Genomic DNA, 22,097 nt, shown 5'->3' with positions numbered 1-22,097 from the left:
TGTGTGTGTGTGTGCACATTGTGTAGGGGTGCCTACCGAGGTCAGAAGATGAAATCCAATCCTCTGGGGGCTGGAGTCACAGGCTGTTATAATTTGCCCACCCTGAGGACTAAGAAAAGCATTCAGGTCTTCTAAGTCAGAGTCATGCTAGCTTTTAACTACTTTTATCCAGGCCCTGTATTTTTAACTCTTCCCTACTAAGGATAAATACCTTGGAGTAGCCCTTTTGTTATTTTATAAACTATTCCCAATTGGGTAGATTTTCATAAGTGAAAAGGTGGGCCAGTCTCGCATTGGAGGATGATATTTTCCATTAGTAAGCATTTTATTTTTGGTCTAGACTTCTTTTCTTATACTGCAGTGAATGAATTGTCACCATCCTAATGTATAGCGATCAACTTACGGGATGGTGGCAGGGGAGAGAATGAATGAGGTTCGCTTGTATGCCCCTTTTTATTTCCTAACATCATGTTATTGCAACTTTAAAGAGAACTGTATAATTTCCAGCATTCCAAAGGGATCGAGAGTAGTTTATTCACAATATTCATCTTCGGCAAAAGTAGGAAAATACACAAAATCTAAAGGAAGAGAAAAGGAGTCAGAAAGTGAGCGGTGCCCTCGGGGAGCCATCTGAGGATGGTTTGTCTCTTTAAGTAGATGTCCTCCATGCTCTAAGCCTTCACCCTGGTGACCTACTCGTCAGGCTTTGCTCCTGCTCCTGTCCTGCTGGATGAAAGGCACGTATCAAATTTAAACCACCAGTGTAAACCACAAATGTACTTCATGGTGCAGTGACATGTATTTTGAGGAGACTTCTAGCATGCAGGTGGGACAGTGTGAGCTAGCTGCTGTCATGGGTGTGCTCGACATTTAAAACAGCGTGTTACAGACGAGAGGAAACATGGGGAAAGCAGTAAAGGAGAGGCAGGTTTCCCTGAGGTTTCTGACAGCCCTTCAATGTCAGAGGGCTGCACATTGGGCATCTTAGACACTGACGGAACTGCTGAGGGCCGCCATCAGCTCACCAACACCGCTGTTCTCCCTGACTGGGTAACGTGGCATGCAAATGGAGTCCCAAAGGTTCATCTTGTGTTCAGTGTTTGCACCATGGCCCTGAAACCTCATAGAGAATATGTTCTGTGTGGCTGGAGAGAGGACTCAGTGGCGAAGAGTGTGTGTTATTCCTACAGAGTCCCTAAGTTTGACTCTTATCACCCAGTAGCTCACAACCGCCTACAACTCCAGCTTCAGGGAATCTGAAATCTCTAGTCTCCAAGGCCACATACACTCAAACACACACACACACACACACACACACACACAGAGACAGAGAGAGAGAGAGAGAGAGAGAAATAAAAATGTCTTTGAAAAAAGAAAGAATGTTTTCAAAGTATGATTCATCTAAAATTGCTTCTTTGGTTTCAAATATGGAAGAATTACTATTTTATAACCCAAATAAATAATTTACCTAAAGTTAGGATATGTGTTCCTTTTTATGAATAAATTACAGTTTGTTATGGCTGATGGTTACCATTATAATAATTTTATACTTGTACAGTATACATTCATTTCTTGTGTAATGTCTGTTTAGTATTTAAGCTTGAGATGGAACCCAGGCCTTTGCTAGTGCTAGGCAAGAGCTGTATCACTGAGCTGAAGCTCTGATCCTCCCTCTCTCTTTCCTTCCTTTCCTTCTCACCTTCCTTTCTTTTCTCTCTCTCCCTCTCTTTCTGTCTCTGTCTTTTAAGCCAGGATCTCAGGTAGCCCAGGTCTGCTGAGAACAATCCTGAACTTCTGATCATCCCCTCCACTGGGATTAAAGCTGTGTACCAGCACACCTGGTTTCTTACTTTTTATGAGGATTGAAATATAAGGCCTGTCTGATAATACTGATACACAGCAGAACCCCGGTGCCTGTGCTTTGCTTCTCTCTCAAATCGTTTAAAACTGTAGCAGCCCACACCTCAACCCTGTTGTTATTAGAGCAAACTGCATATGCTCTGGCTTTTGAAGAGTGATCAAAATGGCCAGGTCAAGGATACCCTACTCATGTCTGCCCCATCCCATCACATGGGGACAGAACTTCAGGAAAAAGAAACAGAGACAGAGAGTAAGCAGGAATGGGAAGAGGAATGCCCTTGACTGTCCGTCATTGTCTCAGGTTTGGTTTTAACTTCAAATAAACGCTGTACAGGCCTGAGGCCACCCAGCCGCACAAATGGACTACTTCCCAATTACCCAATTCTCTAAAAACTAAAGGTTCTGTGTGTGGGCAACCTTTGCATGGTTCCCAAGTTCACACACATTTTCATTAGAGTCTGTCATGTCTTGACGAGGCGCCTGTGTTCTAGGCAATGTTCTAAATTCGCGGGTTTATGAAGACTTCAGGACATGTCAGAGTTTGGAACTGTTCTCTTTTGCTTTATGACGACAGCTCTGCCCTCTTGTGCAGGTTGGCTTTGCGAAACCCTTTGTGTCGATTTCACCAAGAAGTAGAAACTTTTAGACATCGGGCCATCTCTGATACCTGGCTGACAGTGAATCGCATGGAGCAGTGCCGGACAGAATATAGAGGGGCATTACTATGGATGAAAGACGTGTCTCAGGAACTTGACCCAGACCTCTACAAGCAAATGGAGAAGTTCCGGAAGGTAGGAAGCTTTCTGAGGGTTTTCAAAAGGGGCACCTGCTAGGAGAAAACCAACTGTGATTTGGATCCCTCTGGTAAGGAAGACATAACTCAGAGCACCAAGGATGCAATTAATCATTGCTGACATTTTTTTTAATGTGACAGAATAGCAATTAATGTGATATATAATTCTCCAAGGATAAGAGAAGAGACAGCTGGAAATTGCTGGGATTTAGTAGCTGGTTTTAATTGAAGTCAGATTTTCATATAATGTGCACTTTTTTTTATAAGGTTGTCACTTGTAAATGCTTCTTCATGCAGAACTAAAAATCCAGGGTAGATCACCCGAATCCAGAAAGTGAGAACAGACTGTTTCACAAGACTTTTAAATTGACAGTTAATGCTAAACTGATAAAATAATAACAGTCCTTCTGTGACGCATTCACAGGCACTGGGATGTGCTTGTATGGTGATTTCTCTGAGGAAAATGAGAGCCAAAGAAATTAATATTCTCTTAAAATCTCCCAGAAGAATTGGTGAGCATCAAAGTAATAATCTTAAGTTCGTAATATATATATATATATACACACACACACTGTGTGAGTGTAGCCATTTGGAGCCTTTGGTCCAGAGGAGTATGTCCTACCACTGGGTGGCAGTCGTACACCGAGCATTGGGTGAACATGTGGCATGATTTTTGTTGTGAACAATCTTGGTAGTCCTTTGTTTGGGCAACTGGGTGTTTTTTAGGGTGTGAAAGAAAAAAAAAATTCAGCCAAATGTTAGGCTTGACATAATATTGTGTCAGCTCCCTTAGTCATTTCAGCTGATCCATTCATAATTAGAAACACTGCTTCAAAGACTGAGATTCCTTTTTAGGGACATCACTTTGGAACTATGAACCCTGGAGCCCTGGCTGGTATGCAGGAGGTTAACAGAGGGAGTTGGAGGGACAGAGAGAGCTTCTCTTGCTCAACACAGTGGTCACCACTTCTTGACCGAGATAGGAGAGCAGCGCAAAGTCCTCTCGAAGTGAAGCCCTCTCTTGGTTTGTAGACTCCCTTCCTGTAAAGGAAACCAGCACCATTTTCTCTCTAGTCTCCTGCATGTCAGCATTTGCCTTCTCAGTAAGGCAGGCCATCCTGCCCTGGCAAAAGTGAGAAGTAGATGTAGAGGGGAATGTAATGGAACTCATTCATCTTTTGAAAGGAGCAAACAAAATCAGGTTTCATGGCAGTAAACAAATCAAATGTTTCTGGTTTGACAACTAGATGCTGGTTAACCCAGACTGTTTTGTAAGTTTTCTGACTTTGTAGTTAGGCAGTCATTCCTTTTGTCTTTAGTAATTTATTCGGGGATGGAGGAGAATGGGGGTGGAAGGGGTATTAGAAAAAAGAAAGCATGAGAGAAAATCAAAGTTGCCTCCAGGGCACAGCGCTGATGACACTGTTTTATTAAGTGCAGCCTTAATGTTGGCCATAATCAACACACACTTCTCTTGTAGATGAGAATGATACCCACAGTAGGTAGCTAACCCGAAGTCAGACAAGGAAATTAAAGCCTGGCTCCATAAAAATATGTCCAGTTTCCCCACCAAGAGACAAAGAAAAGGGAGCCAAAGAATATACCTAGAAGTGACAAAGGCAGTTTCATAGTAATGCCTTGCCTGTGAGCTCTTCATTCAGTGAGCAGTTACCAGGTGCCTCCAACGTGCCAGATAATACAAGTGAAAAAGGTTACTCTGGAAGGCAGAAGAATTTCATCGGGATTGTGTTTATTTGGCTGTGCTGGGGGGGGGGGGGGGCTAGCTGTGTAAGGGTGAAACAAAAACCGAGTCTTCGTCATTTGGTCTGAAGGTTGAAACATTGCCCATCATTTAATGTCATCCATCTCTTGATCCTGGAAAATATGTGTGGTTTGGTGTTTTGTCTTGTTTTGTTTTTGTTTTGTTATCCTTTGCTGTGCAGTAGTAGCTAAAGCTGTGCCTGCCTTTCTAATCCTTTGTGTGCTGGATTCAATTTAGTAGCTGGATATGGTGGACTTGGACTCAGGGAGAGAATACTTTTTAAGAGAAGACTATCTTCAAGGATGTATTTGATTAGACTGTACTCTCCAAGAGGACAGGGGATGACATTGTTCTCCCCAGAGCCTAACCCCAGAGTCAGTCCAGTGCCAGGCCCTGAGTTAGCGCTTGTATGTCAAGTGACAAGATTCCAGGTGGAGGCCAAAGTGCCAGAGCCACCTGTCCTCAGACCACTCGGCATCCCTGCTGCTTGTGGTTGACCTACTGATGATTTGGAAATTGTCTGGTTAGTGTTATCAAATTGACATCTAGAATCCATCATGGACTTACTTTGAAAACTAAGCCAAAATAAACCTTTCTCCCACTTAGCTGCTTTGGTCAGAGTATATTTTCACATCCACAGTAAAGAAACCAAGACAAATAGGAAGAACCTGGACAGAGGGAATGGGAAACAACAGAACAGAGCATTCAGCTCAGGAGTCAACTTGGACAAAGGCCCAAGGTGGAAGCAACATAACATCTAGAATGGAGCCCAGGTAAAGTGCATGTGGAGACAGAGCTGCGGAGGCAATGGGGCCTGTGAGGGAAGCAGGACTAGAGAGGAAGGGACCCCTGTAAGGAGGGAATGGAAGAGTGTTGAGAAAGGGTGTGGGTGTTACAAAACTTGTGTTCCCAACAGCTCAGTCAGCTTTCATGACAGAACAGGGAGTAGAAGAGTACAAACCAGATCAAACATGGCATGACTGGGTTACGGAGGGATGAAGACCAGAGAGAAACACACTGTTCTGACCTCTGGCAGACTCAGTAGAGTGTCACTTTAATTGCCAAGCTCTTTATTGTTTTTAGAAATAAGCAGAATAAACATCAGTAAATGACAAATTGGAAGAGAATTTTCACCTCCAGCGGAGATTATTTTGTTCCCAGCATTTCCCAAATGTCAAGAAACTTTTCAAACAGCGCAATCATGGTGAACGAGACAGGACCGATGAATGAAAATTGAAAATTAAACAAAGAAAATGCTCTGGCACCCTCTGAAGCCCAGAGGCTGTGGACCGCTCTGCAAATGAGTTGTAATTAAGTGTTCATGTAGGGAACTCGGGTCATAGAGAGGAAGGCTTGATCCTGGCCTTCTGGAAGAACCCCCGCTAGTCATCTGCTCCTTGTCAAAATGACCAGGAGGAAGGAGATACCTGGAGAGTGAGCCCACAAGGAGCCCCTCTCCAGGCTGCAGTGAAGGAGCCTATGGGTGGATTTTCACCAGGGGGCAAAGGGGGGAGGGCTGCTTATCTGTGTGCGGTTGGAATCTCCCCTCTACAGCACGGTCCACCCTGGTACCATGAGGTATTTTATGAGCAAAGTTAGTGTGTGGTATAAGTGCCCTTTGAAGGCAGAATAAAAGGGTATGATTTAAAAATAGAAGTCAGCTTCTCATAGCAGATTACATCAGCTGGAGCTGTGAGCCCCAGCAGAGCCTCTGAAGCCTGTGCCCTTGAGAGCTGCTGTGGTCAATTAAGTGTCTTGTTTTTCTTGAAAGTCAGAAATGGGATGGGGGGGGATGGGGCGTAATTATTCTAAATGGAATAAAAGCCATCTTAGGTGTAAGAAAATAGTTCTGAAGCCTCTGAAGAGACAGCAGGGCAACATATACATTGGCATTTGTAGGACTCAACCTTTATAGACAAGGGTACGGAAACCAGTGTCTCAACCAGAGCCATTTACTAAATAGTTTAATGAAACCCTGCAGCATTTGTCTAGTGTTTCATCATAGTAATTCAAAAGGATATCTAAAAGGCATCCCAAGAACTGTGAGTGATATGTGCTGGGATTCTTTGGCCTGTCTGTCTCCGTTGTAGAGCCCTGTTAATTCACGAATCGTCTCATCAAAGGACACATTACACTAAAGCTATTAGCAAACAATGGCGTTCGCTAGGTAGAACCTTCCTGGCGTCATCAGTCAGTGGTGACCCTGTGTCCCTGTGCCAAAGGTTTGAGTCTAGGAGTTTGGTCAATGCCTGATAAACAGCAGTATTGATAATAGATGTTTCTTTTTTTTCCCCTGTGAACAAAGACTTGGGTTAATTAATTTGACAGTTTTATTAATTACTGCTGAAATCACTGGTTCTTGTTTGAGGTCAGGCTCTTTTAGCAATTGAGGGCAGGTCCCAGGGGAGTTGAACCTCTAAGTATTACAGGACTGTCACCAGACCCCCTTCTGCTTGCCCCGTGATAGAGGCCTTCAGTTTCTGCCTTGCGTTTCTGCTCTCTGGATAAAACCAGTTCCTGATTCAATTCAAAGATCTGAGACCCACCAGCAAGCCGGGTTGAGTGAATGGACAATATTTTGTTTGGTCTGTGCAGTGGGCCAATGTTAAGTATCTAAACAGAACTTCAACCTTCCTGGGCTTTTCTTAGTTCCTGTAAAAAGAGGAAGGGGTCTGGCTCCATTGTTCCTCCTGCCTCTTCTCCTTCTAGAATTCTGTATATGGGTTGAGCCCTTTTATGAGGTGAAGTGAAAATTCCTTTTATTGAAGTTAATACGCTTTTCCATGTATCTGTTTCATAGTTCTTGGTGTTCATTGGTTGTTTCGGTATGTGCCTGTGTTTGTTTTGCTTTGGATGTTTAACTAGGGCACTTGTTATTTGTGGTCCCCCAAGAAGACTGAAACTTGCTGCCAAAATGCCATAGGAAAAGTCTGCATTTTCACACGGCACAACTTGGAAGAGAACTAATAATTACAGCCTTGCTTTCAACTCTGACTTTCATAAGATGAGGCCTTTGGGCCTTTGTGTGTCTTTATTGATTTTTTTTTTCCTCCCACTGAACTTGGTAAATACCAAAAAAAAAAAAAAAAAAAAAAAAAAATCTGCTTGAGGGCCATACTAGGACTATTTAGACTAACACCCTCAGAAGAGATAATGCTGGCGGAGCTGGCGGCTGTGGAGGAGGGTGGAGCCTGTGTCCCGGGTCAAGCTCCGCTCTGTTCCCGTCGCCGCCTGCACCATCTGCGGACACTTAGTGGCGTCTAAGTCTGATTTTTCGTCTGCTAAATGCAGTCGTTAGGCTTCCTCCCTCTATGGCATCGTTCTTCTCCAGCTCCTAAAGCTCTAACGTCTGCACGTTCATCCGTGAAGAAGTACAACCAGTGGGATGGGCGAGCACTTTCTTCCGCGATGCATCTGCTTCCCACCTCAGGGCTGTTCTCATCTTGCTGAGTCCACTTACCTCCTTAGATGCCAGAAAGAAAAAAACCAGGCGATCACATTCATAATCCGCGATCAGGGGAGTCTTTGATTCTTATAAGCTGGCAATGCTCGTTGCATGCAGATACTGATGCTTTTGCAAGGACCAAAAACCTGTGACCCACCGGCCAGCCACCTATTTTTGAGGTGAAATTTGGCATCAAGGGAGGGAAAGGTGTTGATACGTGCCTTTTCTCCTTGTATTCCTTACTGTCTACAGCTGATCTCACAATACCTTGCAGAGTAGCGTAACCACAGTCAAGGCTGAAGGCCTGCAAAGTCCGGAACACTCCCTCTGTGCTCCTGTGCAGCTTGCTGGCCGTTGCTCACAGCCATGCATGCTGAGCTTAAGAACTTGGTTACTCGTTAACTTGTAACTGTTGTAGAAACACGTACATTTTACCATCTAAAGCAGGTCTCTTTGAACATTATTCCTTTGAGCAGATAACCAGGAAGCCCTGGCTCAGACTAGTTTCCGTTTTCTTGGAGGGCCTCCTGTGCTGCTGACGGTAAGGAGTTTTGCATTAGGAAGTTGGCTTGCTCTCTCTCCTGTTGTGCAGTATTCAAATGTCCTTAAGACAGTAGGTTGTATAAGTGCAGGGGTGTATCTGGTTCTTACATGTGATCTTTTACAACAGTGCGGCCTTTACCTCTGGAGTTTCTATTTCCACAGATGGCTACTCTGTGTCTGAAAGAAACATTAGAACGTGAGAATAGAAAAGGCCAGGAAGATGTTCCTAGGTAGCATACAACTCCCTTAGTTCAAACTCTACTCCATTTTTTCTTTCATTTTTGAATGCTATTTTAACTATCACGTATTATTTGCATATGATACTGAGTTTTATAAGGGCATTTTAATAATATAACGTGTTTTGAGCATATACTCCCCAGCCCCCTCTTCTTTCTTCCCTCCTCTCCTACCATAGGTCCCTTTTGTAAGCCTGCACAATTTCACTCCTACTTTTGTGTCATGTCACATGCATTTACAGTTGTAGGTATCGATAAAAAAAAAATGTAGGGTCTAAAAATGAGTGAAAATGTAGTGTTTGCTGTTTAATTTCTTTTATAATCTGCATAGAACCAGAATTGACGACACAGGTCCATATATGTGCCTGAGGCCTTTAAGGACATTAAAGCATGCAGAGAAAGTGGAGACTGTATGGGGAAATAAAAACACCTCACACTTTTCCCTCACCCAAGAACAACAGCAAAAAAAAAAAAAAAAAAAAAACACAAAAATGTGTGATTAAAGTTTTAATTGAACACGCCCACATTTCCTAGATGCTTATCTCCATTAGGCCAATGCTTAGGCGCTGTGCCTCAATCAGTGCCATACAGCAACACCGGGATCTGCGGAAGTGCAGTTCCAAGCCTCCTCCTCCCGTTTCGCCTACTCTTCCTGGAACTGCCTGCTGTATAGCATGATTTCATGGAAGGGAGAAATGCATAGTGCCGTGAAATGCGTGGCAGGGAGAAAACACAATGAATGTCTTGTTTGGATAGTTCGGCATAGAGAAGATCGATCGTGTAGTAATATAAACTGGGAGGCGATGGTCATTCATACCCCTTAGTTCCTTGGCTGGAAAATGCCAAAGCCTTTGTTAGCGTAGATATATGACAGAGATAGTACAATGATCTTGGTTCTTTGTTTAGCAAACACTCAGCAAAAATCTCTGTGTCTGGTACTATTCCAAGCTATTTGCTTGTATAAACTTACTAAATCCTGTTAGCAAACAAATCTAGAGAATATAGTTATTATCAACATTTTGCAAGTAAGACGACGGGCACATATAGGAAGGAACCTACCCCAAGGCTCCCGAGCTCGCCTCAGAACCCGGGCACACTGGCCGCACTCTTCCAGGCTTACACAACATCCCTCTCATGATGCCTCACATTTCTGTAGAAGTTACCCAGCTGTTGCCCCATTTTACAGACATGGAAATAGGGTTGTGGGATTCAGAACCTGACTGTGGTACTGAACAGTGCTCAGTCTCTTCATTTACAGAACGCGATAACAAATAAGAACTCCAGGGGCCACCATGGTCTTTAACCACAAGCCAGAGGGCCCATTCCCTCGGGACAGAATGCTGGCCAAGCTATTGAGCTCTCTAGCTGTGCTAAGGCCTCCATGCAGACTGCAGCACCCCCCACATAGGATGACCGGATGGCAGAGCCTGGCTTACAGGAGGCGCTTAGCACACGGCCGTGCAAATGCCTGGTACACACTAACCATGTTTATAGTTACTGTACCTATTACTAACTCTCCGAGAGAAAACATTGACAGACAGTGAAACACATGCTAAGTAAACCTCAGGAGTAGGGATCTGGCTGGGAGGGGCCACAGCCCTGGGTTGTCCCCTCAGACTGAGCTGGAGGACGGCTGTTTGTTGTCACGGGCTGTCGGGTAACTTGTCAGATAGGAGTTTCTAGGTATGAAGTGTCACCCCCGTGCCTTCCTCCATGACGCAGCTTCTTCCAACACAAGGTACAAGTGATTCTCAAAGCGCCTACCACAGCATTTTCTTCCTTCCTGTCCCCCTCACTGCCGTGAGCTGCCGGGATCCTTTGTCCATTTCATGTAAAAATTGACGTAGTGGGAGCAACAACCTGCCTTTATCCTCTCAAGACTGTTTGTTCCTCTTTGTTATCATCTACTTTCAAGTGGATGAAGTCTTTGAAAAAAGAATGGAGGTTTGGATATAATTCTGCGTTTATAAGTGGGTGGGCTAAGAAATTAAACAGTGTCTGGGCCTGTCTTCCTTGGTCTACCTTCACAGCTTTTATATTAGTTCTGCTTTTAGTTAGATTTTTTTTTTTTTTTTTTTTTTTTTTTTTTGGCAAGAAGGATTTCAATTTCAGCAAACAAATGTTCATGGTGTGTTTACATCTTTAAAAGTTTTGGGATGTTTTTGTACAAATCGAGTAAACATATTCACACACATCCCCAAAATAACGCGGAAGCTTAAGTACATCTCTGTCACATCCTGTTCTGTTTTCCAAGCTGGAGGTTCCTTTGCAACGGCTGGCAGCAATTAGTCCCATTGCCACATGCAGGAGGCCTCCAGTTTCTGATTATTCCACAACCAGAGTGTTGGTTGAATTGCTTCCCTCCTCTCGTCCTCACCTCTGTTCCTCGACATGGAGATCTGTAATGGGCTCCCATCTTCTACAGTAATGACAGTCCTGGTTCTGCACCGTGGAACCAGACTGTGTCATGTTCCTGGCCTCCCACTCAGCCATCTTGCAAGTCCAGACTCTACAGTATGCACTCACCACCTCTTTTCATCTTGCCTCTCAAAAGACACTCCTGCCACCTGCTTCTGCTGCCTGCGCGTGATAGGTATGCATGAAATGTGAAGCCGTGCAAGGAGTTGGGCCCTTCTCCAGATCCTTGAACACCCTGCCCAATACGGCCTTTCTTTCCCACCAGAGAGTGCCCCTCACTCTCCTGTTGTGCCTATGGAATTCTAAGAGGTCATTTAAGCACCCGGAGGAGCACTTGCCGACTTTGCCATGTTCCCGTTGCGCCTGGCATGCACAGTCCATTGTATCCAGTGGGTATTTATCAAATGGGTGAGTTGGGAAAGGCGCAGGCTTACGTTTTCTTGAATGCAGAAGTGGGAAAGTGCCATTGGAGAGTTGGAACCCCAAAGGCATAATAAACAAATACAACATGTTTCTGGTAAATATTTGCTTTACTGAATGAAGTTTGTTCCCACTGTTGAGTAAAAATGAAACTCTAATATACAACTAAGGACCCACTTGACTGCAACAACCTGGAAAATATCTGCACGTAACAACTCACACACACAAAAAAAGATCTAAATTCTATAAGAACATTTTGGTATGGGTTGAAAAATAAACATTTTATAAAACTGAAAGAGCTAATATATTTGCTTAAAATTGTTTTTTTTTTTTTTTAAGGTAGAGTAAAAAGCCAGCTTCCTTACGGAGAAGTATTGAATCTACACATAAAATGTCTGTCTAATTGTTTGAGGGAAAAATTTGCTTAACTCTCAAGTTTCAGAGTGGACTCTGAAGAAAATTGAATTATTAAGTGTGTGCTGGTCTCTGAAGACAATTTTCATTTCACCAAATTGTCTGGCTTTTTCTTCCTAAGACTTCTGTGTATTAGGTAGCCTCTGCAAGCCCAGTTTCTAGTTTCATAGATGACAGTATGCAAACCTACAGACTGTAACCAGTAGGAACCATCAGATTCTAGGTTAAAAAAAAATGCTGTCATTTATTGAGCTCATTTCATCCAAAGGCCAGCTCGTGGTCCCTCAGCAGCTAGGTTTTGGAGGAATTCATTATTTCTGTGTTTGCATCACATTGTGCTTTTGGATACAGGATCAGGGATGATGCTCAGGACAACTACCCGTAACCCACAGCCCCAACCACAGTCTGTTCCACTTGCCTGTGTCTCTTCTGGAAGCTCCTAAAGTAGGTGTCATCTTAGATTATAGATCACTGGAAAATCACTGTGTTCCAGGAATATGATTTTCTCGTTACTGACTTTGGCCTGCCTGTGTGTCTCCAAGTCTGTCACAGCTATCCATCCCACATCATCCTCCTCTTGGTTACCAGCTCAGATGTCAGCCAGCCCTTTCATTTTCCACGATGAATTAGTTGCAGCTTTTACCATCTTCTAGAGTTCAGTATAAATGAAGACAGTTTTGCATCCTGATATGTTAACCTAGCATTTTTATTTTAAAACTGTTATGTTTTAGGGATTTATTGCCTACTATTTAGTTTTATTTTTTTAATGATGATTTATTTTTATACACAAAATAGAGTGTGGGTTTTATTTAATTTCAAACAGGAACAGTAAATCTACTGTGTCCTCAATACCAATAGCTTTACAGAAAGAACTGTAAGCTGCTTTTATTCAAGTCAAAAAGAATTTTCTCTGAATTGATTCTTCTTCACAGAACTTCCAATGACAGTAGAAATAACAGTTTAATGTATGTAGATTGTCACTCTCGCATCCAACTGGCTTTATAAATGATTACTGAAAGTCACTATTTCAGAAAGATTACAGAATAATTGCTGTTTTAAAAAAAATAGTATTTTCTCTGTTAGTTTGTCATAAAGGAACAATAAACAGTTTTAAATGGTACTTTTTTTAAATGATTGAATTATTATCTGTTAATTCTCAGCACAGCTTTCCCAGTGAGATTTATGTAAGAGGCACTGACCCTGAAATGGAGTTATGAAGGTTTTGCAGTTCTCTTTGTCTGCCAGGAACATTTTCGAATCCTTTGTCTCTGAAATCCTAAGACTATCCTTACACTCTCCTTTAATCTGTCAGAAAAATGACTGAATAGAAAACGGGTATTTTTCATTCTGAAGATTGGGATTTCTTTCAAAAGATGCTGGATGATTGCTTGGTTCTTAGCGAATTACTATAAACCTCATCCAATGGGGAAATGAGAGGGTGGGGCCCAGACTACTCATTTCTATCCTGGTTGTGATTTTGAGCATAAAAAATTTTAGAAGCCTCAGGTATAATGAAATTACCACAACTGTACAGTCCTGCCTCACCTTCAACAGTTAGCCCAGCCCCGATCAGTAAACGAGTTGGATGAGTCACTGATAGGAGGCCCCAGATCCAAATAGACCAATGTCATGTGGTCTTGAGCAACCCTAAAAGAAGCCTTTGGAGCCCTTTATTATAACTTTGAAATGAGATTACTATGTTCATTAATTGAGCTATGTTGCTACCGTCCTGTGAAATAGGACTTCAGGAATTGGTAACACTTCACAGTTGATTGGCTCTGTCTATTCAACCACCACTCTACCTCTCCATTCATCTTTTAAGATTCTCACCCCAGCTGTGCTTGTGAGACAACCATTGTCACTTAGACACTGGCTCCTGGCTGTGCGCTGATGTCTGCTGACATTGGAATAAGGGATATTTCTCAAGAGAAATGAATTACATGAACAGATTTAAGGATGAGGGTTTCCTCTGTTTTGTTTTGTTTTTTCTTTTTATTGAAAACAGAATATTTTTAATATAGTATATTCTAATCATGGTCTCTCCTCACTCCGCTTCTTCCAGATCCCCCTCCCACCTCTCCACCCACCCAAATCCACAGCCTTTTTCTCTTTCACTAGGCTACAAACAAGCATCTAAATAATACTAATTAGATAAAAATCAAAACAAACCAGAATAGACAAAACAAACAAAAGAAACAAAACCAAAGAAAAAGCCCAGGGAACATATACAAAGGCAAAGAAACACACATTCACACACACATAAATCCCATAAAAAAGCATTATGAGACAAAGAACCTCCAAAAATTTCTTTGAGTTTTTTTGTATTTGCCATCACTGCTGGGCCTGGGGCCTAGCCTCTAGAGTGGTTTGTTGATGCAGGTTGACTTCCTTAGAATGAAAACAGCTCTTCATTTGTGAGCAGCTATCATCTAGAAAAAGACCTGGATTAGGGATGTGGGCCCATGCTCCTTTTGCCTCTCAGTGCTGGTGTCCCTGTAAAGGCCATGGGCATGCTGCCACAGTCTCTGTGAGCTCATCTGTGCATTGGTCCTGCTTTATTTAAAGGGCTTGTTTCCTTAGTGTCCTCTGGCTCCTAAAATCTTTCTGCCTCTTTTTTCCAAAGGGTTCACTGAGCCTTGAGAGGGGCTGGGGGGAATTGATGGAGACATCCCAATTAGGACTAAGTATTCCAAGTTCCGTCCAGTCGTAGGTTCCTGTGTTTGTTCCCATCTCCTGCAGGAAGAAGCTTCTCTGATGATAGCCAAGTGAGAGACTGATCTATGGATGTAGCAGAATATTATGAGGAATTATTTTCCTGCTGTGTTCCTTCAGTGAAACAGTATTGTGGCTTGGTTCTCACCCAGGCCCCTGGCTTATCCAGCCTCAGGTTCTTGGCCACCTAAGCAGTGTCATGAACGGGTTTATCTCCTAAAGCAGGCCTTAAACCCCATCAGATACTGGTTGGTTGGTCCCACAACCTCTGTGCTACTATTGCACCACTGCACATCTTGCATGCAGGACACCATTGTAGACGGAAGAGTCTGTAGCTGGGTTGGCGTTTGTCTTTCTCCTCTCATAGCGTGCAGAGCACCTTCCAGTACTGTGAACACCATTCAGTAAGGGTGAAGGTTACAGGCAGACACCAGCTCGACCTTTCCACGTTCATTGAGGTATAGGTGTTGTCATCAACAGTAGAGGCTTACCATCAGTTTATGGAGAGCAACCAATAGCCTTGGCAATAGCATGAGTTATTTGGGGGTTTCCATGGAATCCCTTTGGCCAACAACTTGATTAGAGGTAAACCATTCCCAGAACTGGAGGCTTCATCTGAATAGACTACCCTAGGAAAGTGAAACAGGATAGTTATGGATGGAGGAAAGAAGGGAGAGGACTGCAATGGGAGGATCAGAGACGGAGGGAGAAGGAAGAAAGGGGAAACAGAAGAAACACGGGAAGGACAGCTAAAACAAAGGGCCATTTGGAGGAATCATATAATGATATGGATCATACCTATACACTAGAAACTTCTAGCTGTTATGTAGAAGCTTCACAAAATATATACATATACAAAAGTGATCTAAACGTAATTGCCAAGCAATGGAGGAAGTACAGCCCCAACCGGACTTCTCTAGTCACCAAACGCTTTGTTCTTTTTAATAATTTGTTTCTTCAATTCTTAAGTTAGAACACTGTCAGACTTAAAAACTAGAATAGTTTATGAGTGTTTGTTCATTCGTTGAGAAGATCCAGGACAAAAGTCTTAGAAAATAATATTTCATATACAAGCGGGGGAAAAAAACAGGTGATTTTTATGAAGAAAGCCTAGAGATTTAGTGTGGAAAAAATGAAGACAAGTTTAAATAAAGAAACTGAAGAAAAGCTAGCAGAGGAAAATATATTTTACTCAAATATTTAAATAATGGATATTTTTATTCAAAGTCTTGTCCCATTTAATTTTCTCCATCTCAAATGCAGAAGGGACAGACACAGGAATAGCTCATATCCCAGATGCTTCCAGGGTTGGAATCAGGTTGGGAGATGATATAAGAGGAGCAGATATAAAAACAAGGCTAAGCTGAGGGTTCACAATATGCCTTCTAACTTTTGCACCATGTGTTACCCATTAAAGTAATTTATATGAAAAATAATGAGAATTAATGAGATTAGAGCAAAGAACAGATAACATTTAGTAAAGGAGAGAATAACAGAAACTTTCTTAAGTTGGCAAAAATTGGAAATTGTTTATTTTGATTTGTTGGTCATAACAATCAGGGAAGAGTGAGGTCAGGCCGTAGGGGCAGACAGAGAACCTGAGTGGCGTGGTGATGTCATGTAGAGGATGAGGTCACTTTTGAAAGCCATCAGCAGGGAGAGCCATGTGAGAAGGTTACGACACGTGGGAATGAAAGGATCCAAAAGACAGTGCCTGCGGGGGACTCTCTGCAACTGGCAAAGATGGTGGGAACAGATCTTCTGAAAGCTTTCTCTGTTCTCGGAGGACCTCGATAATCACACGGAAAGAGGCGGAAAGCTGAGAAAGTAAAGAGAGGATGTTCCCCATGTCACCCCAGTTTTATCCTAGAATGAACATGTTCTGTGTTTTGTACCAGTGAAAACATAAAGAGACCCGTGAGAGAGGGGGGCGGGGGATAGCTGTGCAGCGCAGGTTCCTCCGTCTTCCCAGCAGCTTCCCACAGTCTTTCCTGCAGGATCTCATTCTCTCTGTCTGTCTGTCTGTCTGTCTGTCTGTCTGTCTGTATGTATGTATGTATGTGTCCACATGTGTCGCTGCACATACCTGTGCATGCATATGAAGGCTCATGGTTCATGTTGGCTGTCTTTCCATTGCTCTTCGCCTTATATATTAGAGCAAAGTCTTTCTCTGGGTGCCAAGCTCACCAGTTTGGCTAGTCTGCCTAGCCAGTATGCTCTGGAGGGGTCCCCTGTACTCCTATGACTAGGATTCCCAGTGGGCCACCACAACCACCCAACTTTTATGTGGGTTCTGGGTATCTGAATCCCAGTCTTCATTCTGTCACACTCTACTGGCTGGTGGAGTTCTCTCTTTTCTTTTTCACTGGTGGTCTTCCAGATCTTATATCCTATACAGAGTATTTGTAAACCTGTGAACCCTAATTTTGTCATTAAGATTTTTTTTATAAGAAACAATGTCAAGTGCCATGAACCCAGCCACCTCTCTTCGACTTCACTGTGCTCATTTATTCCCAGGTTAAATTTTAATATTCTCATCAGTTTCTCTTCATGTTCAACTTTAACAGAAACTGAAATACATGTGGATTCCAAACCAGGCATCTTTCTGCAGGCATGTCATAGCCATGACTCCATTGGACAATGTGTCCATGTCAGCATAAGGCCCAAGAGAAGGCATAGGACATACCTCCTCAACACCAGGGTTTCCTAAGGCTGTAGAGATGGCTAAGGTTTCACTGGGATTATATCATGGCTTCTGTAAATCAAATGTTTCAGAGAAAGACACTGAGAGCATCTTTAATTTTAAAGATTTCCATATCTTCTTTCGCCAGGCTGTGTATGGCTACATCCCGAACCCCCTTCCTAGGGCCTGCCAGGAAAAGCCAGTGATTTGTAAATTGAAGCTATGTCAGCCGAAGCTTTTACTGGTGGTTATTATCTCGGCCCCGTCTGCTTTTAATTCTCTGTAGGAAAAAAAAAAAAAAAAAAAAAAAAAAAAAAAAAAACTAACTTAGCTCTTTTTCTTCTTTCATTTCCAAAAACAAGTTTTCTCTTCAAAAATAAAAGGGAACAGCTAACAGTTGTGCTATGGATCAAGGCAATGAGTAGCCTTCCTAGACTCCCTCTTCTTTGTCCTTGGTATAATATTAGCTTTTAGCCTCAACATCTTGGATTCCTTATGGACTTTTTCCTTCCCCCTCCCTCTTTGCTCCCTGCCCTTTAATTTCAACTAGTAAATCATGTAAGTAAAGTTGGCGTGAAGAAATGTATGTAAGGCAAGTGTTTTGAAAATACAGTGAAGATGTGATAAACCTTTTCACATCCTTCAATCTAGGAAATAAAATAACATGTGAAGATAATGTTAAACATAGGTTGTTCATTTTTTTAATGTAAGGATGCCTGTTTTTCATAGCACAAAAGCACAGCAGATATTTAAACTCCACAATGAATAATATGATAGATTTATGTAAGATAATTAACATATTTGAATTTTTTCCCAGCCTAGGGTTTTTCTTAGCATTCTGTCTTATAGATAGATGTAACAGCCATTTAAATATGTACATAATACAGAATATTTCTAATTAAATATTTGTAAAATGCTCTTTACAAATGAGTTTAGCTTGCTGTTACATATTCATCATTTCATCAAAGGCAGCATAGAAGTTCAGCGAAGATGTGGTTTGTTTTGTAGACAAAACCACTGCAGCCACAGGAATCTGACTTGTCCAGAGTCACACTAGCCTTCTAGCCCAGGTATTGAACTCCAAAGCCAGTGATCTTTCTACCCCCTCTCCCTCAGTTTCTTCATGACCCAAAGAACGGGTCTATGTATGTAGAAGTAGCAGTACTTTGTGAAAGACAGTGCCGCTGAAGCAAAGGACACCCAGCTTTGTATTAGAGTAGCAGCCATGCCTTCCCACGTATTCTGTGTTTTCTGAACTCGATATCACAGGCCCCAAAGCTGATTTTACAAGCCCCCCTGAGGAGTCTTCTGATGTTTTTCTCATGAAGGCATTGGTCAATCTCAGGATCTTCTGAACACACAGTCACGTGTCTGTCTCTCTACTGAGCATTCAGTATTTCTCTTCCGCCTTGTCTTGTGAGTACCCTTTTGAGATCAAGCATGTTCTAAACCATGGATTCTGCAACCATAGGCTTTAAGCTTGAGGCCCAAATCTGGAAGGAGGTAGGAGAATTACAGATGGGAAAGGACATCACCAAGGCAAGCTTCTCAGCCTCAGATCCTGTGCACACTGCCTTATGATAGACCCACGGCCAAACTCCTTCTGAAAGGTGTTTTTATTATTATCATTAGCAAACAGTCACGTAGAGAGCAGCTGTCTGAGGCCACCTCACCACTCAACTGACAAGCTTGAGTTCAAGCCCCTTTGGCTGGCTGACTTTTAACAGTCCCCTCAGAAGGAGGTTGGCAATGGAGAATTCTGGGTCCTATCAAAGGATTCTGATTCAAGAGGCTTAAACTGGAACCCAAGGATTTGATTTTTAAGAAGATCCAGGGAAATTTCCCTTGTAGGCTCCATTCTTTACACTTAAAAAAAAAATTTTCCCCTCAGGAAAACATCATGAAACAGCTAATGGCTGATCCACTAAAAAGGGAATAGCCCATTTGAGACAAGTATCTGACTTACAATTTCTTTTCATTAAGTAATCATGACTTATGCACACACACACACAAAAACCAATTAAATTACTTGACTTCTTAAAAATAGAAGTATGTCACTAGTGTTCTTTTTTGTAGTTACCATTACATATCTCAGAACCTGGAGATTCTGACACTCAAATATTGCATGCTGATAGCATTAGCCATGCCAGATGAGTCTTCTTTTAACTATTTCCTTCTGAACCTAGTGTTCACCAGATTGGCTGAGAAAACTACAAGAGCTAGAGCAAAGCCCTGGGTCAGTTAATATCTAGAGTCCTTAACAGCAGCAGTCAGCTCCAGGAATTAATTCAAGCGAAGCCAGCCCTGGGCCTTTCCCAGGAACAATCTGGCGTGGAAGTGTCCTGATAGGCGCGTTGGAAGTGCGTGGTAAAGTTACAGTGTGCACTTCTCCTCAGCACTCCTCTACATTCGTGAGGTTTGTTGAGCAAATCTGGCTAGTCCAAATCCAACAGATCTTTCTGTGGTCCGCTGCGGCTGGCATGATGCATAAGGAACATCCTTTTAGCTGTGAGGTGATGTCTGAACCAATTTGGGGAATACAGTGTTTACTAAGATGAGAAAGAACGTGAGATGGTCCTAAAATCAGAAATTCTCTTTTATTCCCAGCGTGGCATTTGCACACTTTGGGGACTGCATGAGAACCTATGACATCATAAAGGAAGTCAGGAATATAGTTCTTTGATTATTTTTTTTATGTGTGTGTGTGTGTGTGTGTGTGTGTGTGTGTGTTCAACCATTCTTAAACAGGGCAAAGGAAACTTTGTAGAAATGCTAACAAAATTAGCAAACACATAATTAAAGTTTTATTTCATGCCCACTCCAGTTCTAAGCATGTTATATGAGCAGTTTGCTGACATTTCCTAAAGTAAGGGATGGCAATTTCCTCTTCACAGAGGAGGTTTCGAGGTTTATGGAGATTAACTTTCTGAATGTGACACTGTTTAAATGTGGGAGGGCCAGGTAAAAACGGCTCTAAATTTACTAACATAGCATGGTCACAGACACCTTATTTCCCACAACTAAAACAGTTTATTTGTAAGTATGATGGCCCTTTCTAGACTTGTTAATTCACTCGGGTTAAGTAGCCTCCCTTGTTTTGGTTTAAATGTTGAATCCACTCAAACTTTGCCTTTGAATCATCACTGCTTTTTGGCATCTTTGGGGTTGCTCTTCCTCTCTATTCTCTCAACATTCAAGAAGATAATTAGGGCTCTGGGCTTTCTTTTTCCTCACCCACTGCATGGTTTGACTTCAAGGTAGCCGAACCTTTTGGAGTGAAATCAGGCCTTTGCAGTACAACCTCATAAATTCTCAAGCAGGCATTGGGTAGACTAGACCCACTTTGGACTTTTAATTTTCCCTCAGAGCTTTTCTTACATGGCACAAAGTCGGAAATTGTGTCTTCTTGCACAATTCCTTAATGTCCCCAGTACTAGACAGAAATGAATAGATTTTTTTTTTTGCCATTTGTTTTCTTTTATTATTAACCCGTCACTACCACCATTAGAACACAGTCAATGACTGTTTCCCAGGTTGGCCTTGAACTTACTCTGTAGCCCTGAACTTCTCATTATCCCGTAATTACTGATGTTGACCCCTTCACTAAGGATTATATGAAAGACTCCTAGTAGGCAATTTTTTCTCTTCTTTCCCCTTTCACCTTTTCATACCCATTTCCCATTCTCTCCTTTCTCCTATTCTTCCCCTTCTAATCCTTCGCTTCCTTATTTCTTCTCCTTTCTCATGCATATTAACCTTCATACATTTAATAGTAATTTTCCTGTATTGTGTCTCCTCTCAGGGATCTGTATGTTTGTGAGTCCTACTCCTAAACCCATCAGATGCCGCACACACTCTTCCAATAAAAGGGGAACTGCTCAGTTCTGTAATCAGGTAGTTGCGGCACTGTTTAACGATAGCAATCTTGAAGAAATTAACCATCCGTGTGGAAAGAGTTCAGGGGAGCCAGAAGAATCCTGGCATCCTGTGGTATCTACAGTTTTAAAAGTAGGCTGAGACGGAAGTTTGTTTGGGAGGTTTACATGGAGGCACCCATTCCTGACCCCGTGTCCTGTGCCCCCTCCAAATGTGTTTGTCTCTGTCCACATGGTAGTTGCGTTTCTACTAAAAGGTCTAGAAGGCCCAAGGTCTCCACCTAATCTGGAACATACTTCAGTAATGAAATGTGCGGGTTTGCGCCAAGGCCAGGTATACAAGGGTCTTGTACACTCTGTGAGTAATTTGAACTAAATGGACTATGTCATGTGACTCCACTCTGTGGCTTTATTTTTTTTTCCACTCTCCATTTCAGTCAGAAATGTGGTCCTTTTTCATTTATTCTGTCAAGTGCTTATACATTGCTAATTTGTACAGGGGTTGAGAAATCCTTGTCATTTAGAGAGTGCTCGTCTTTAAAAGCCTGTTCCTGGTTATCCTCATGTCTTGGGCCATGTCAGCCAGGCCTGCGCCGTTCTTCTGCACATCTTTGGCATTTCCTGCTCAAGATGGAGGTTTTCCTTGAAATAGTTCTGAGAATTGAGTTCCCCTTAGGTCTGCTGGAGGAGGTTTCCAGGGGCTTAGAATGACCCTTTGCTGAGCAGGAATTAGAGATGTGCTGCAGTAGTGAAGGGGCTGTTGGTTTCAGATAGGATCAGGACTTCACAAGGAGGTGTTTTAAGACTCATCGTGGATACACATTCCCCTTCTCTATGGCAGTCTTGTGACTTTGACCATTTTGATTTGATTCTGAAGCAGAGTTACATTTCTACAGAGAATATTCAACTCAAGAATAAATCAGCTCCGTCATCAGC

The 22,097-nt window shown here is 42.4% G+C and overlaps 1 protein-coding gene across 7 annotated transcripts in view; it reads left to right on the top strand.

Moving 5' to 3' along the window:
- The window catches only part of Ica1 (islet cell autoantigen 1), a 130,737-nt gene that overhangs the window by 35,166 nt on the left and 73,474 nt on the right, over positions 1-22,097 (top strand). For all 7 annotated transcript variants that reach the window (XM_060374158.1, XM_060374159.1, XM_060374156.1 and 4 more), the window contains exon 6: positions 2,453-2,651. In XM_060374158.1, the coding sequence (XP_060230141.1) occupies positions 2,453-2,651 (199 nt within the window). The remainder of the gene's footprint in view (positions 1-2,452; positions 2,652-22,097) is intronic.

Source organism: Meriones unguiculatus, chromosome 21 (assembly GCF_030254825.1).
Source record: "Meriones unguiculatus strain TT.TT164.6M chromosome 21, Bangor_MerUng_6.1, whole genome shotgun sequence".
Taxonomy (NCBI): Eukaryota; Metazoa; Chordata; class Mammalia; order Rodentia; family Muridae; genus Meriones; species Meriones unguiculatus.
This window is presented reverse-complemented; position numbering and strand designations above follow the sequence as displayed.